We start from the raw sequence: 17,068 nt of genomic DNA, 5'->3' as shown, positions 1-17,068 counted from the left end.
TAATAATACAGGTCAGACAGAATAAATGGACAATTCCTTAGGCCATGGTCAGGTGGATTTCAGCTGCTTGCTTCTCCTTTGGGAAGGCTGGGATGGATGCAGGCTGCTCTGTGCCTGGAGGAGATGCTCTGGTCCTTGTGGCCTCACAGCTGGGGGCTTTGGAAGAGGGATGGGTTTTGATTTAAAAAGAAAGTGATAAATTTAGGCACAGCTATGTTTCTCCAATCCTGAAGAAGGTGGAGTCTGGAACAGCAAGCAGGCAGAGGAGAGGACTGGATTTCTGGTGTTGCAGGATGCTGTGGCTGTCTCTTGGGACACTGTGGAGCTTCCCAGCATTGTTCATGTTTTCCTTGCTATGTGTTAATTCCCCAGGAGACTTGCAGGTCTCTCTGGCTGAACCTCAGACTTGTGTTTATATATGCTTTTAATTTTATACACACTTGTGTTTAGTCAAGGATATAACAGGGTTGGTTTTTTTTTTGTTTTGTTTTTTTGTTTTTTTTTTTTAATTCATTTAGAAGTCTGTACTCATAAATGTGTTCTCATGGTATTTCTACCCCTATTTCTTAGAAGTTTAAAGTTTATCTGGCCAAGTGCTTGCACGTCATTTATCAAATGGGGAAATGGGAGTAAATAAATAATTAACTCTTCCTTCCTCTTCTTTAACTCAGAGTTTGGGTTTTATCCTTGAAAAAATATGCACTTCCTTGGTCTGTTAGAGCTGCAGGAGGGTCACTCATGCCATGCTTTGCAGAGCAGTATTGTCATTTTTAATGTGAAAAGGTCAGTCCCAGGTTTTGTAAAGCCTGGTTACTCATAGTTTCCATTCAGGATTGTCAGTGGCCACTACAAATGTTTGTGTTTGAAACTAAACAGTATCCAGGAGCTGGGATTCAGGGTTTAGTTCCTTCCAAAGTAGGAGCACTTGAGGTTTGCCTTACCTGCATTTTCCAAGCAGCTGCAGGCACAGAGGGCTGTGCTCACCTGCTGCAGGAAAAACCTGACCTTGTGCTGCTGCTGCCTCATCCCAGAGTGTCTTGTGAGGGGCTGGAAAACTCAGCAGCAGCACAGAAAGGAGGTGTTCCACACCTGCAGGGTGTTCTGAGGACACTTGCTTCCTTGAGAGTGTTTGATAATCCCAGATTTTCAACCTATCAGTGTGGTGGGACTCAGTTCTTGCCTGGAGGAACAGGTAGAGTGAGGCTGTGCAGTGTTTTAAATGGATTTAACATGTGTGGTTTCTGGTTGCTCCATAGTTACAAGCACAATAAACGTGGCTCAAACACAAAAAAGCATTGACATGTGTCTTTGCAAAGAACTGGAAAAAAGAAAAAAACCAGAGGGAGCAATATTTCTGTTTTTTAAATTTGCTTTAATGGTGCTTTGTGCCAAGATTTCCATGCGCTTGGCTGAGGGTTTGCTCAGCTGCCATGCACAGACCTTGGGGACCTCTAGCAAGGTCTGAGTAACTGGGGATCTCCATATGCCACAGTTCCACGGCCACAAAAAGTTGACCTGGGAAGAAGAAAAATGCTTGAATCAAGATTTATCTCTTTTTGCCCAGTGAAAAATGAAAAGGTGTCAGCTGCCACCTTGAGGGTTGTTAGTCCAGCCCATAATCCCACTGAAGCTTCCTTAAATCCTGCTGCAAAGACTATTAGCATCTGCTATTAACAGTAAAAAGGTGAATTTCCTTCTTTGGGGAGCAGCTGTAAAATCTGAGGTTTAATATGCTTTATCTTGGTTTGTAATTGTTTCACTGTGGAAAAGCTAAACATTTCAAATTAAGCATTGCTGTATTCTTTTCCAGACAGTTATAGTCAAACATCTGATTTTTTATTTTATTTTTTTTCTGTCCAAGGTGCAATGCCTTGCCTTTTCCTTATTGAAATTCACATTGCTGATTACAAACCATCTGTCCAATTTAAGACCATTTCTCCATCTTTTCCCTCAGGGTTTTTCCACTTGCCTTCTGACCTCTAAATGGGTTGCACTTACCTATGTCCATCTGCTCCATGTATTATATTGACTCTTTCTGCTCCCAGCCTAGCCCAGAGCAGAGAGAATATGGCTTTATTCCAGAGAAATTCAATTTTTGTAGTATTTTTAGGGTTGATTTCAACATCAAGGTACTGTGTGTAAACATCATCTTGAGAGAGGTCTCCACTGTGAAAAGGGAAAAACAGCATCATTAACAGTTCAGAGATCACTGCAATAAATCACATTCTCTATATATTGTCAGGTTTCCCCTCTTTTTACAATGGAAATTTGCATTTTTGCTGTTCTTTGCAAAGAGCACAGGGCACTGGACCAGGAAAATGCAGTATGAGTGTTCACACTGCTTAAATATGTGGAAAGTGTGTAGATTAATGTTATCAGCATTAAATGCTGTAGAAAAATATTAATTTAACTTACCTGGCAACTTCATATTCTTTTGAGTTCCCCTGTGTGTCATAGTAAACCAGGTTTATGTCTCCCCTTGTTTTCTTTACACCAGACAATTTGATAAATACTTTTTGTCTCCAAGCTGCATAAATAAAAATAAAAATAAATCCAGATTATCACTGGTAACCTTGAATGCCACATTAAACAAGTAATGTAGCATTTTCTGTCAGAGCCATTAGCATCATTTATAGAAGCAGCACAGGTGCATGGCTGTAAATCACATCAAGGCACTTTTCAAACTTGTGAACAACTGTAACAAACCTTCTCCACTTACTAGCAAAAGGCTCATCTGCTGCTGTATTTAAAAAATACTTTTGGTTTACCCTCTTCAATTTTTCTGGGAATCTGTCAGCATAATGCCCCATCATTGGGCATCCCTCCTGTGGACATGGGAAACAGGCTCCCTAGGGGAAAAAAAAGCATCAGTTGATCAGGAATATTATTTTTCATGCTAGCCCTTATGAAATTAAGGCTCCAGATGCTGTTCTGATCTTGCAAAGCTGTAGTAGTACTGTGTGTTTTCATAACTTAACACCAAAACCTGATAAACTTGTTTTAGATAATGGCTCCTGCACTCAGGAAGGTGCAGAATGAGCAGATTTGATGCCTGTGTATGGTAACAGCCTGAAACTTATTAGTTCAAATATTTTTCAGTTAGATTCTAGTGCAAAATATAGGCCAGCTTTGACCTCCTAGTCAAGAGGAACTTGTCTGCACTCACAAATTGGGGAAAATGAAAGGAGCATCATTCATAAGTGCATGTATTTAGGTGCTCTAATCAGTGCCCAATGTAAATCAGAGAGCAGTCAAGGATTCTGGAGGCTCTAAATGTAGGAATTAGTAGGATAGATCTATCTAACCTATGTTCCCTTTGCATAGGGATTTGGGATAAGAGCTCCACGAGCTTTTTATTTTTGTCCCCACTATTTTGGTGACATCATTTATGCCTCAGGATCCCTTTTCCAGAGTGGAACAGCTGAACTGCTGTGTGCTGTGCTCCTCCTACCCAGCCACACCATGGGACCCCATCCATCAGCATCCAAATGGTATCTGCTCCAGAGCCCTGGAATGTTTTCTTTACACCTCACCCCTTCCCTGAAACACTTACTTTCTTAAACTCTTCATAGGAGTCACAGGGATATGCGAGGTACCCAGTGGGATAGAGGATACTTGCAAAATAAAACTCGTGGCTGCGTGAGTGGTGGCACCCCCCAAAGAGTGTAGCATCTGTTGGAAAAAAAAAGTTTATGAGCTTTGGTGGAACGACCTCCTGTTATCCTCTGCAAGAGTTGCACTTGTCTTAGCATAGAAACAGCTCAGGCACAGAGCAGAACAGCAGCATGGGCCTGGAATTTTAGTCTGAATTTCTAGTTCAGGAGAAATTGGTGGTTTGTTGTGTTTTGGCTGAAGTATGGTGTACCATTATCCTAAGAATTAACTGAGCTGCATTGGTCTGCTGTGATGTAATAGTGCCTTTTAAGAAGACATTAATATATGCATATATATACATATACATGAGATATCACAGCAACATAACATTCATTAGAGTTTAAGGGCTTAACAAAGCAGGAGCACCCACCAAAGTGTCCAAAATCTCTGAAAAGAGAGAAGTCTCAGGTTCAGAGGTGAGGCATGCACAGCTCCTGGAAACACTTTTACCTAATTCATGCCTTAGAAGTGTGGGATGCCCTTTAGAGCATCTGCAAGAAACCAGAGGTGGTGCTGTCATGCTGCTGATTTGGCTTTTCTCAGCCTGAAAATCTCCTGCTGGGGTCGTTGGACCTGCAGGCTTCCTGCATTTTTGGGGTTTGAATCAAATTTCAAATTGCAGAAGCAAAGCTTAGCCATGTATGACACTTCCTTTCCCTGCAGAGTTCTCTGTGGAGCTCTGTTCTGTTCCAGCCTTTGTTGCTTCTTACTTTCTTTTTAACTTAGGAGTAACAAGGCAAAAAGCAATTTTGTATTTGGGTTTTCTCCCTAACAGCACAGTTCATGTTTCAGAACTGAACAAAACCAAAATACTATGCATGTTGGAATTGGATGCTTACCTGCAATGATGGCTTCAAAATCACTTTGTTTCATCTCTGGAATTAAATCAGCGCATCCAGGCATCACAGTTCCTCCATTTGGGTAAAAGTCCAGGTGCCCAGTGGTGTTGTACATCCCAAACCCTGGGAGAGGCATGGGAAGGGGTCAGTGCCTTGGGGCCATGCCCATCCTGCAGGCACCCACTGGCACAGCTGCACTCACCTGCTGCAGGAAAGTGAGCAGCATTGCTGTGTATAACATCAACAAAGTTTGCATCTGTAGGGTCCAGTCTCACCTCGGGAGGAGTCCCTTCAAAATAGGGCCCAGCAGGGTCTAAACCTAAAAAACCACCCACATTTTTTGGTTGAGGGAGAGAGAAGTGTTGCACATGTTGATATATCTTTTGCCAACTCATGGAATCAGATATTTAGTTTTGCAAAAGGCAAGTCCAATAATGATGTGAATTCCAAGCTGTACTCTAAAAAATATGCAAATACTAAGGTTTGGTGAACCTTTCTGAAAACTTATTCCAAGAGAAGTATAATATTTTTTCAGTAGATTATATAATGGCACATTATATCACTAGGCAAGAGGCATCTATTAACCATGGACTTATTATTGGACTCTGAACCTGTAAATAAGGAAAACTAAGGATTCCTGTTGCTCTGTCTTTGTGTGGGGCTCGATGCACCCCAGTAAATGCTGGTAATGTTAAAAACATGTTAGCTAAGCTTGTCCTTCCACTAAAGAACATTTCACCTAAACAGAGAAAGAAGATGTAATAATCACCCTGCTTCTGAGAAGCATAAATTGCATCTGCTCTCATGACAGGTACCTCCAGCACTGCCAATGATTTAATTCCAGTCTACAGAGCAGTGTGCAGCAAGTTTTTCTCCCTCAAACACACCCTGTTAGCTCAGCCCTGGGTGAGCAGCCTACCTGTGATCCTCCGGATGCCTCGGATCCTCCGTCCCGCCTCTCCCGCGGTGTGAGCTCCCAGACTGTGGCCAATTAAATGGATTTCGTAAGGGGAGTACCCGAACATTTTCTGATCATTAAAGTGGTGGTGGTGGTGGTAGGAGATAAGAACACAGGCTTTGAATAACAAGCAAAGAGAAGGGCTGACATTATGGGCCTCTGGGAACATCTAGGCAGACTTTCTGCCTGGCAAACAGAGGGGAGTTCCTGGAGTTAATTGCTGCTTAAATTGTACTAAGAATTGACAGAAAAATGATCCCATCTGGAATTTTACATGCATAGTGATGTAGGGTTCACTCTTGTAGTGTTGGCGTATACTTGCTATATTCCATTATCCTGAGTGACAACATATGGAGCATCTTTCCCATTTGGATCAATGCCTAACATCATCTTCCATAAAAATGATCTTACTTTTTTATTTATTTATTCTACTTTGCAGCCCTTTTTTTTTTTTTTTTTTTTTTTTGTCACATATCTATTCTCCCTGTCTATTTAGGATATGTGATCATATAATGAATAAGATTTTCACTGCCAGGCTCAGGTGGGGTGACATCCATTCTTTCCTGTGCCAGGTCTCACCTGTACAAGGTCTGCACTACTGAGATATTGCACTTGCATTGAAGGTGGAAAGGGAGGCAGAGGAGACACATTCACTGGGTTTTGTAACAACCAAAACCAACAAGGTTGCTAGTTGCTTGAGTTTTTTACATTAAGTTTAGTAATGTGTGTACTAAAACTAAAGCAGATCTGGAGAATGGCCCTGTCTGCCTTTAATTTAGATGGCAGATATCTCTGAAAACATTTTACTGCAGTGCTCCCTTTACTATGCAGCTGAATATTTCTGACAAACTCCAGAAAATTTTTAATTAGGGAGAAGAAAAGGAAGTCTAAGCATCATTTATGCATTTTGTAGACTGCACCTGATGCAGTAACAGTAAATAAGAAATTGAACACATCTTCAAATGACCTGATATTTATACATGGAGGAGAAAGATCTAGAAGCCAAATGTGTGAGGCTACACATGGTTTCCCTAGGAAGGAATAGTAGATTGTACCCCAGCAGAGCTAGGTTAAATGTTCCTTGAGCCTCAGGTTCTTGCACGGTTTGCACTTTGTCTCATGGGCTATGAACTTCTTTTTGCTGCCATTTAAGATGAACAACTCCTGGTCAGGGTTAAGTCCAGTGCCAGGCAAGGTTCTGATTTCCAGCTGCTCCAAGTGCTCGTGAGTTTTTCTGGAATCAGTGGGAAATGCAGCTGCACAAACTCTGCACTGTGTGTGTGTGAGCAGCCACCTTTGGGAGCAGGGGCTCACAGCCAGGAGACAGCTGGACAGAAAACACGGAATTATCGAGCAAGGCAGCTACTGCTGGATTGGTGGTGCTAAGCTGAGGTATGAATGCACTTCTGGCACGGGTGTGTAACGCTGGGAATCTCCTGGAATGCCTCATTTCCGTGGAATGCTGCTTGTCTGTATCACCATATGGAGATGTTGCCATCTACTGGTCTCTAATTAACAGGCACATCTCAGCCTCAGCTTCATTTGTGTCTTTTCTGGCTGGGAGAGGTCCTCACAGGGCTGATAATTAGTATAATTAGCTGGATCTCCACTGCACAGCCCTGACCCTGACCCTGACCCTGACCCTGACCATCCTGGACAAGGCTCAGCCCCAAGGCTCAGTGCCAGAGGAGGCTCCTTTACCTGCAGAGCTGTGATGAAATAAGCGACCTCAGCCCCCAGCACACGGATGTTGTTCACTGCACTCACGTAGGTGCCTTTTGCTCCCTCTTTCCAATCCACAGCAATGCAGTTGAGGTTTTCCACTTCCAGTAACAGCTGAACGAGACAAAAAAACCAATCAGAGATTCAACATAAACTGGAATAAGGATTAAAATGTAACATAATAATGAAGTTTTTAATTCTTTATTAAATGGGACTCTTCACTCTAGCCTATATCACTCTGAAACACATCTTCTTACAAGACAGAATATAACAAGCATTCCTCAAAAAATATCAATTATGAAAACTGTAATAAAACTATTTTGCTTTATATACCATTTCTGTATTTGAAATACTTCTGAAATGCCACACAAGTGCACAGTAGATTCTTGGTAGTATTGTGACTTTCTTTGAGGGATGTTGGTGGTTTAACTGAATTGTATAAGAAGTAGTCTCATTTACCAGTTGTGTTTAAAACAGTGAAATCCATGTCAGACTTAAAAAAATTTGGAGGGGAGAAGAAAGATTCTAATTCAGCAAAGAAAGCATTGGTCTGCACAGTCCTGCAGATAGGGATTTTCCCAGTGGAAGAATCATGTGTTAGTCTGCAGTTACAGTTTCTGTGAGTAAGGCTCACTTAAGGTTAGAACAAACAAGGAGTGGTAGCAGAAATGAATCCATGAAAAAACAGCTAAAGATGAATGACAAGGAAAACAGCAGTGAAACAGTAATGAATCCTCACTCCTCTCCTGTGGGGACCATAAGTTTGTAGTGTAGAGAGCCAGAAAGAACTGTTGTTTCTTTCCAAATTAAAAAAAAAAAAAAAAAAAAGGAAATTTAATATTTCAGATTAAAAGTTTTCATAGATTTATGAACAGAAGTAGTGCTGCTGATCTGAGACTTAGTATCCAGTGGTGTCTTTTCCCAGCTTGGCCCTTTCCCTGCCAGAAGCAGCAGCAAGTAGAGCAGATCTTGCCTGTCTGCTCAGGTACACTGCTGGTTTTGTGGGAGCTTCCACATTTCAGATTTGAAATTTTTTTCCCACTGAACTCTGTAATCAAAAAAACCGAAAAAAGTTTGGTGGTGTTCTTATGTTTGTTTGTTTGTGTTTTGTTGTTTGGGTTGGTTTTTTTTGTCTCTAAGAACTGATCAGCAGTGAACCAGGGTAGTATTTATAGACTGAAATTTGATCTTTCCAAGTCAGGAGGGCCCCTGGAGTGGAGAAGGCTCAGCTGCTGCCCCTGGGAGCAGAGAGAATTGGTGTCTAACCCTGGGTGTAGGGGCTGGGGACAGCTTTCACTCATTGATTTGATCTGATCTGCAGAGTTTGTGAATGGAAACTAGAGAAAAACCATGTCAGGGAGGACCAAGGGACCTTGGCTGTGCTGCATCTTCTGAGTGGGAGCACTTTGGTGTGTGTGACATTTGATTCTTGGTTTGTAACTTCTGCTGCCTAATGAACTGCAAAATGCACTGTGGGCATTAGTGCCTAAAGGATACCAACAGAGCTGATGGAGCCAGAGGATGCTGTCTCATACCAAGCACATTTCCACCACCCAGCCTGTTTTTCCAGTGCTGCCAAATCCATGAATGATGAAGGAGGTTTTCCTGCTTGAGGAAAAATGTGACTTTGGGATGGTCGAGGAGTTTATTGCTGAGATCACCTATAGGGTAAGAAAACAAAAAAAAAATGGTTTTATCTGTTCCTACTTTTGAACACTTAAATAAAGTTAGGTCATACCCTCAGGACTGAAGGGACTCTGACAGGACAGAGTCTGTGGGTTTTAGAACTCAGGGACAAAAAATCTCATCTTTCTCAGTTCCACTATGGTTTCCACAGAAATTGTGCCCTTGTGGTTTCTGCTGCTCCCACCCATTCTGCATGCAGAACCCCCTTTGCAGAATATGAAGCAATGTAAAAATACCACATGGTCACAGGGTATCTCTTGGCCTGAGGTGATGAGTTTCTCCAGCTCCACAATTCCTGCTCCAGCTTGTTCCTTTCTGGCCTGACCTTTGGCTTCAGTGTCTGTCCTGTTTCTAAGCTGCAGCCTGCTTTTCTCCTTAGCCACCCCAGAAAGGCTGGAGGAGCTTCATGCTAGGACTGCAGGCAGCAGGGGTGAAGCTGATCACACATTGCTGCAAGCTACTTGATTATCTATTTTTCCTTGAGAATGCTCTATGTCTGTATTGTTCCCAGACAATCACAGGGGCTGTTTGGAGTTTGGGTGTGGAAGGGCTGTGTCCTAGATCATAGATATGGTGAAGTTTAATGGGAAGTACTGGAAGCTGTATCTTGGTTTATTTTATCAACAACAGAAGTGCTGAGCAACCTGCTGCTGTATCCTGTGTGCTTCAGCCTTCCTCAGAGACTGAAATACAGGCAAAAGGTAGTTTGCCATAACCTATATCCCAAACCTTCAGGAAAATAGCAGGAAACTTCTTGTGCCCTACAGCTCATTCATAACACCTTTTTTGTGTTTTAGCCCAAAGTATATTCATCAGAGTTCCTTCAAACTGTCTTCTGATTCTGACTTGCTTGCCCATGGTGGCTGACTCAGACTTTGTAGCAAGTTAACAAACATTTTTATGTTCAGTCAGCTTTTGATGTTAAAAATAAATGTCACCTGTGAGTTATTTCCTGTTTCCCTGGTGTAGAGAGAGAAGCTGATGTTCATCTCTTCTGGAGGATCAGGCAAACCTGTCAGAAGCCTCCCTGGTACCCCAGACCAGGGTGGGTCATCTGTAAAACAGCCAAGCCTGGGGTAGCAAACTTCTTTACCTAGAGTAGAAAAACAACTTGTTTATATGTATGATTCTCTTGCTTGATGATGTGTTTGAGACTAAAGCAGTTTCAAGAGCAAAAACCTAAGGATTTAATTTTATGATTGATTTTGAAATTAATTTTGAAAATCATTTATGTGTCCTTTATGTTTACTGCCTGAATTGGGAGCACAAGTATAAACCAAGTAAAGCAGGATAAGCCAAGGCCCACACAGTGTTTTGACACCACTTTCTAGGCTTGTAAAGGATTAGTTCTGTTCATTTTTAAAAAACAGCCTAGTAAGAAATGCTAGTTAGAATTGCTCCTGCATACCTTATATTCCAAAGCATTGTGTGTCTGTCATGGGAATGAAGGTAACATTGCACAAAGAATGATATTAATATTTCCTTCAATATAGTAGTTTTTTCTATATCAAATAGAATGCTCACACTCAACTTCTGTGTTTTAGCACTGGTGTGTTGAGCACCCTTTTGCTGGTCAGTTCTTTGAATAGAGCACCAATGTAAAGAGAGATCTTGCATTGCCTTGATAGAGGTAGGACACAGGACTCTGAATTTCTCTGTGGATTTTCAGCACAGAGTTATGTCTCTTGTGCTCTTAAAAATAAATTTTAAACAGAGCAGAGCCTTTTAGCATTAGTTCCATGCCCTGTAATAGGCATTGCCCTACAATGACCCACAAATCATACTACAATTTCAATTTAAAGGAAAATAACAGTCATCATCTGCTATGTACCACTTCATCTGAATTCACTTTCTAGTGGCAGTGTTTAAAGATACAATTTCTCACCTGCTACTCTGCCAAGGAGATAAAATGCAACAATCCACATTCCAGCCACCTAAAGCAAATTGAATACACAGGTTAAGCTTTTTATTTCGAGTGTCTTGTCCTTTTAAAAAGAGTGTAACACAAAGAGAAATGCAAACTGCACCTGAAGAGGAATAACCTGGTCTGTGCACAGAGGGGACCCTCCTAGGAGGCCTGGGGGTCCTGGCAGACACCAAATGACCATAAAACAATGTGCCCACAGCCAGTAGCATCCTGGGCTGCCTGGGGAGTGTTCCCAGCAGGATGTGGGAAGGGATCCTTCCCCACTACTCAGTTTTGCTGCTCACTGCATTTCTTGCACAGACAGTGCTGCATGCATTGATGATGGAGTCAAGCAGATCCTGATTTTTTTTCCAGCTGTGATGGGACAGGTGACAGGTGTGGTACAAAAAGCACAGTGGTGCAGATAAACTTGTTGAAGTCTGCACACCTGGCAGCTTAGGCCCCTCACTGCAAGAAAAATTTGGATCAGGTTCTTTTCCTCTACACTTTCCTTACTGGTCTTTCCCAGGGCAGGACTTCCATTAATCTCACCTCCTTCCCTCTTGTTTGCCTCATTCAACTGTTCTCCAATTTCCTCTTCTTTTAGGTGTCTCCTATGGCATCCACCTCCCATTTCCAACATACTGCTTTTCTTTTAAACCAAAGATTTTAATTGCCACATGTAGCCACTGGGATAGCTCATTAGAAATATTAAGAAAAGTGGTAAATTCAGTAGTTATAACCTCACTATGTGCATAGCACTCTCCAAGGGATATATTTCCAGATGTGAGAAAGCCAGAAACACAAGATTCCAAAGGTCCTTGACACTACAAAATGGTTTCAGAAACAAAGATAAACAATTAGGAATTTTACAGAATTTGTCCTGGAAGCTTGTGTGACACGTGTTGATCCACCCCTGTGCTTGTTTTTGATGGAAGTGGGATTACTTGGCTGTAATGACATGGTTTCCTAACAAAGCCAAACGGGATAGGTCAGAGCACTCTAATAAACTCTGCAGTCCCTGTTTGGTAATAGCTTGTTTTGTTTGTGTGCTAGGGCAGAGGAGTGAGGATGGATATCTCAGCAGTGAGCAGGAGCTAAAAAGTGCAGAGCAGAGAGGAATCATGAAATTTCCTTAGAAAAACAGTTCTGATCCTAAGCCTAATTTATCCATTGATGTAGTTACCAGAGAGGAAAACTATCTGCTCAACGAGAGTGGGAAGCAGAGAGGGAGTCTGGCAGTAAAACAGGAGAGAAAAGGATCAGGAGTTACTCTAAGCAGCTGGTGAGGGGCAGGAACAGAGAGGTGCCAACAGTTTGCCAAAAGGAGCAGCTCCATTCAGCTGGAATGTCTGTCCAGGTGCCCATCACCCTGATGAGAGCCTGATGGCAGTGCAGGAAAATCCCAGCTGCTGAGGCTCATCACATGAACTGGAGAGCTCCGTGGGATTTCTCAATATTTAATGGACAGCCCTCACACCCAGGACATGGACAGGAACACTACAGCAGCAAGGAGAGCAGAATTGCTATCCAGACCTAAAATACGAAAGGCAAGGAATGATTTAGGGGGATGTAGGAGATGGCTGCCAAATAAAAGTGATCAGTAATTTCCTTCAAAAGATCTTCCTTTGAAAATAGAAATTAACATTAATTAATTAATTAATTTAGGGAAACAAAAGGAGGAGCAGAAATTTTATCATTTGTGGAATGTTGATACATTCTGTAATTAAGAGAGCTGTAGTTTGGGTAGAAGACAATTTGTAAGTGGGAAGCCTTTCTGTATCAGCGTATGTGGATGACAAAAAGATTGCAAAGAGGCTAAAAAAACTATGTAAAAAGAGTTCAGGCAGCAGGCAATTTGAAAATTCCTTCACTGGGCATTTTGGAGGCGTAGTGCTGAACAAGAGGAACTGGAAGGACTGGTTTGTGATCTCAGCCTACCCAGTGCTGCTGGCTCAGTGCTCAGGTAACACCTCAATGCACAGGAAACATGCAAAACCTGCACTAAATATTCTTAAATTAGTGTTCAGCCAACAAAGAAAAAAAAAAAAAAAAAAAAAAAAAGGGGAAAATACTCCCAAACTGCCATCCTAATACATAAAAGCTACACTGGAGCAGTGGCTGCTCCTCACAACAGGACATCAAGTCACCTTCAGGACACCATTGCTCAACCAGTGACTCATGGGCCACAGTGGAGGGCTGGGGAGATATGAGAAAGTCTGTGTAATGACTGTCTGCAGTGTGTTTTTAAGTCCCACACATGTACCCACACACCTTCCTTAGGACATGCACACAAAGGCACACAGAGAAGCAAGGAGCAAATCTCAGCAGTCCTCACTATCAGCATTTTAACCCAATAATTTCACTGCCATAAAGAGATTTTTTTAGCATTTTAAACAACATTTTTAGAATTTACTCACCATTCTCTTATAACTCTTGTTATCTCTTTTTCTGATGAGCAGCACCAGGACACAAAAATGGCTGCTTGTTTTCTTTAATGAAAATTGGAGAGCTTTGTTCTGGGAAAAAAGTAATAGAAAAGAAATTAAAAACCTATGGGTAACTTGTTAAAATGGAAGAAATTAGAAGAAAACTAGGGCAAAAAAGGGCAACATTCATAACTGGGAATTAATAAAGTTGCACAGATTTCACAGGGAAAATAACAATGTCAACATGTAAAATTTATGTGCATTGGAATTAAGGAAAAATATTTGATACATGAAAGAATTAAGAAAATAGAGCAGATTTTTTTTTTCTATCTTTACCAAAACCAGGTGAAATTCACATCATGGAAAAAGCAGAATTCACAGTGATTCTATGTTCAGGCAATAATTTTAGATCTGATGTAGAATAGCTGTTGGAACTGGAAATTCAAAAATCACTGGGCTTCAGTAACTCATAGCTGAGATTCATTAAAAAAAAGAAACTATCAAAAAAAGTATTGGCAATTTTTTGGAAGTTATTGTTTTGTAAGAAAAGTTCAGATATATAATTTGAAGAAAATGTATATGATATTAGATAAAAAACTAGGATGAATGACCTGAGGAATTTCAGACCTGTGAAATTTCAGTCCAATATCAGCCTGAGGCAGAATAAAGAAATTCTCCTCAGGGGAGTTTCTCCACTCACTCATGAAAGAAAAATTGTGAAAAACTGTTAAAAGATTAAGTTGTGTGATTGAATTCAGTTACATGACATGACAAACTAACTGACTGACAGTCTTATAAGATCAACATTTTAAGTCCCATGATACTTGGATTTTAGGAAGATCTCTTTCACTTGATATTTTGATTAAGAAAGTAAAATTATATACATGCAGTACTACAACAGCTAAGTAGATTAAAATTAAATGCATGGATTAAGTAGATTAAAAATTGAGTAATTACTGCATTTCATGCTTTAGTTGGAAGAACTAGAAGGCAGCTCCTGGATTTATAAATGCAGTTCTTACTACTGTGAACCTTCATGTCATAACAGATAACATCTTATCATATATCCTATCATTATCATATCACATATCTTACCATGATCAAGGTGGGATTATGTTTTTTAGCTTTTTAGCTTCAGGGTTTTTTTTTACTGACTGCTCATGCTGGATCATCACTGATGAAGATTTTGGCTTTCATCACTGGTATTGCTGGACATGAGCTCAGACTGAAAAAATACTGAAATCTAGGCTAAAAGGTATAAAACAAAGTACAGCTTTTGGATGTAAGATTGTTTTTTGGTGTTTGGGGAATTAAATGCTGTCACTGCATATCATGTTTGCAGAACTGAGATGAACATTTGAGGAAGCTGTAACTGAAAAAACCTTTAAAGTCTTGCTAATGTATTAGTAGTGACTTTTGAAGTGCCAAGGAACTTTAGTTATTCTTTGTTTCAGAATATATACATTTGAGAGAATACTACTTTCTAATTTTCTTGTTTACTTTGTTCCCTTCAATACTGAAGTTTAAGTTCTCTACTCTCTACCTTCTTTCAGGTCTTTCTGATGTGTGATTTTTTTCTTTTAATTTATATATATTTTTTTTTTTTACTTTTTTTTTTCCAATTTTTTCTTTTCTTACCACTCCAACCATACTTCCTGTATTCCCTACCCTGGCACTGTCCTTAAGCAGAGAATATTTATGAAGTTTCCACGTTTTATTTAAGTCTTACTTAATTTTCAGCAGTTTGGCTCAACGCTCAGTTAAAATTGTAAATCAATACAAGGGAGGAGAACCCATCCAGAGTTTAACATATAAGCTTTGGGTATAGGAATTTTAGGTTAAATTTCTTGTTCTCTCAGCAAATTCTTGCATGGCTTTGAGTGTGAGGCATTTAGAGAACTACACCCAAGTATTGAACATTACTTGAAATGGTAACAGAAAGAAAATGAAAAGAAATTACAATAGTATCTTTAGGCCTCATAATGGGGATCATGATAATTTATCTTTTATTATATACATGCATACCTGAAAGTACAATATGATTTTTAATTGTTTATTGGAATGTAATTTTGTTGTTCAGCCTACTCTTTACAAGCACACAAACACCATTTTTCCTAGGCACAGCCCACAAGCAGTGGCTCAGGCACAGCACTTGAGCAGACTATCAGATATCTATCAAATACTCAAAACTGGTGTTGTGGTGTGATAACTCAGGTAGCAGAGTAATTGGCTTAATTGTTAAAGACTTAATCTCATCTCCAGCTCCTCCCCATGAGCAGCCCAGTGCAGGGTCCCAATCTGGATGAAGGCTCTTTTACACTGCTTCAATACAAATAAAATAACAAATAAAAATCATCTTGGCAGTGGTCAGCCTCCTTTCCTGCTTGCTCACCAGATTTTAGGCACAGTGAAGTTCTGCAGGAGGAAACTGGCCTTAATTAAAAAGCTCTGGCACCCACGAATTTATTATTAGAGAAACAAATTTTGTAGCAGAGCAAAGATGTGCAGAACCTTTTGCAAATTTCCTAATCCAAACCACCCAATGCAAAGCAGTGACCATGGCAAGGCAGGGCTCGCACACATTGTCTGGCCTGGGCAGTAGAATTTTCTGAGTGCCAATTGACCTCTTAAACTGAATCTGAAACTCTGGACTAGGACATTGACCTGAATGACTCAGAATAGTGATGCAAATTATTTTCTTGAGGCATTTAGTGTGGGAACAGATCCAATAAATGATTTGTAGCTATGTTGGAGAGTGCAGTAAGATTTAGGCTTTTAAGGTGTTTGGGTCAGTTGCTCAGAACTGGTCAACAACCTACAGAAACTGTAGGATAACAGTGAAGAAAACAAATTTAATTACAAGTCTTTGGCTTCTTCCTGTGCAGTATTTGCTCAGATTTCCTAAATAACAGGGTTCTCACCTTGACCTTACGTGGTATTCATACATTCAAGTTTACAGAGACAATTATGATCATTTAATCTGATTTACAAGCATCCCAAAAAGACCAAAACAAACCAACCACAAAAGTGATTCAGTTTTGGGAAGTGGCTGTGCCAATTCTGAGTGACCAGGGAGCCTTCAGCTGACTTGCAGCCACCACCTGGCCACTTGTCTGTCTTCCCTGTGACCTCCACTGTTCACCCCCATGGTTAGGCTGCTTTGAAACTTACTCAGCTCCAAGACCAACACTGCTGGCCTTTTGCCATTTCTGAAGTGCAGAGTAGCCCTTGTGGATGACTAGTTCAAGAGCTCAGTACTGTACCAAAAAAAGCCTCATTTTCACATTCTTCCACAAAACAGCTCTATAATTCTTCCCCATTTCCCTTCTCCCTTTAAATTTTCAGTGCTCCTAATAATGCTTAAATATGTAGCCTGTTTTATCCTCCTTTTAAATTTCTGCTGTTGTTTTAATACATTTTCCCTTAAAAATGAAAGAAGTCCAGATACCACCTGCAAATACTGTCATTTTGTTCTTCCTTTAAAAACAGGGATATGTTCAGCCTCAAATTACCTTAGCCTACTGAACCCACCCTGTTTTCCTTGCTGCACTGCATTGTCACAGCCCAGAAATTCTCATCCCCTACTGGGATTTCCTGGAATTGAAAAGTTTCAAGCCTCATAGCTGCTGCCCAGGGTCCCTTCTGAGTGCTGCTGTTTGCATTTTCATGGTCACTCACACCATGACATTCAGCCTGGCTATTTTTAAGCTAAGGAGTCCTTGGATTCCCGAGCTGCAGCTTGTACAGACACTCTTCCCCAGACCCCAGCAGTTTCTCAGCACTTACCACTCTGAGTGCAGGAGGGGTTGGTGCTCTGCAGGCTCTGCTCAGCCAGCTCCCTGTCAAATCCTGGTCTCTGCTGGCCTTTTTCTCT

The 17,068-nt window shown here is 40.8% G+C and overlaps 1 protein-coding gene across 1 annotated transcript; it reads right to left on the bottom strand.

Annotated features, from left to right (window-relative positions):
* Positions 1 to 1,362: 1,362 nt before the first annotated feature.
* On the bottom strand, positions 1,363 to 17,055 carry LOC130254940 (pancreatic lipase-related protein 2-like). The gene is made up of 14 exons (XM_056495078.1): positions 16,981 to 17,055; positions 13,186 to 13,284; positions 10,745 to 10,793; positions 9,798 to 9,952; positions 8,709 to 8,834; positions 7,153 to 7,287; positions 5,413 to 5,521; positions 4,696 to 4,812; positions 4,494 to 4,616; positions 3,554 to 3,672; positions 2,720 to 2,849; positions 2,416 to 2,527; positions 1,999 to 2,166; positions 1,363 to 1,515 (listed from the first exon to the last, which is right to left on the bottom strand). Exons 2-14 carry the CDS (start codon positions 13,186 to 13,188, stop codon positions 1,452 to 1,454), a joined length of 1,410 nt encoding a protein of 469 aa, XP_056351053.1. The 5' UTR covers positions 13,189 to 13,284; positions 16,981 to 17,055; the 3' UTR covers positions 1,363 to 1,451.
* Positions 17,056 to 17,068: the final 13 nt, after the last annotated feature.

Source organism: Oenanthe melanoleuca, chromosome 6, assembly GCF_029582105.1.
Source record: "Oenanthe melanoleuca isolate GR-GAL-2019-014 chromosome 6, OMel1.0, whole genome shotgun sequence".
NCBI classification, from domain to species: Eukaryota; Metazoa; Chordata; class Aves; order Passeriformes; family Muscicapidae; genus Oenanthe; species Oenanthe melanoleuca.
Note: the sequence above shows the minus strand (reverse complement) of the source record. Positions and strands in the feature narration are given on the sequence as shown.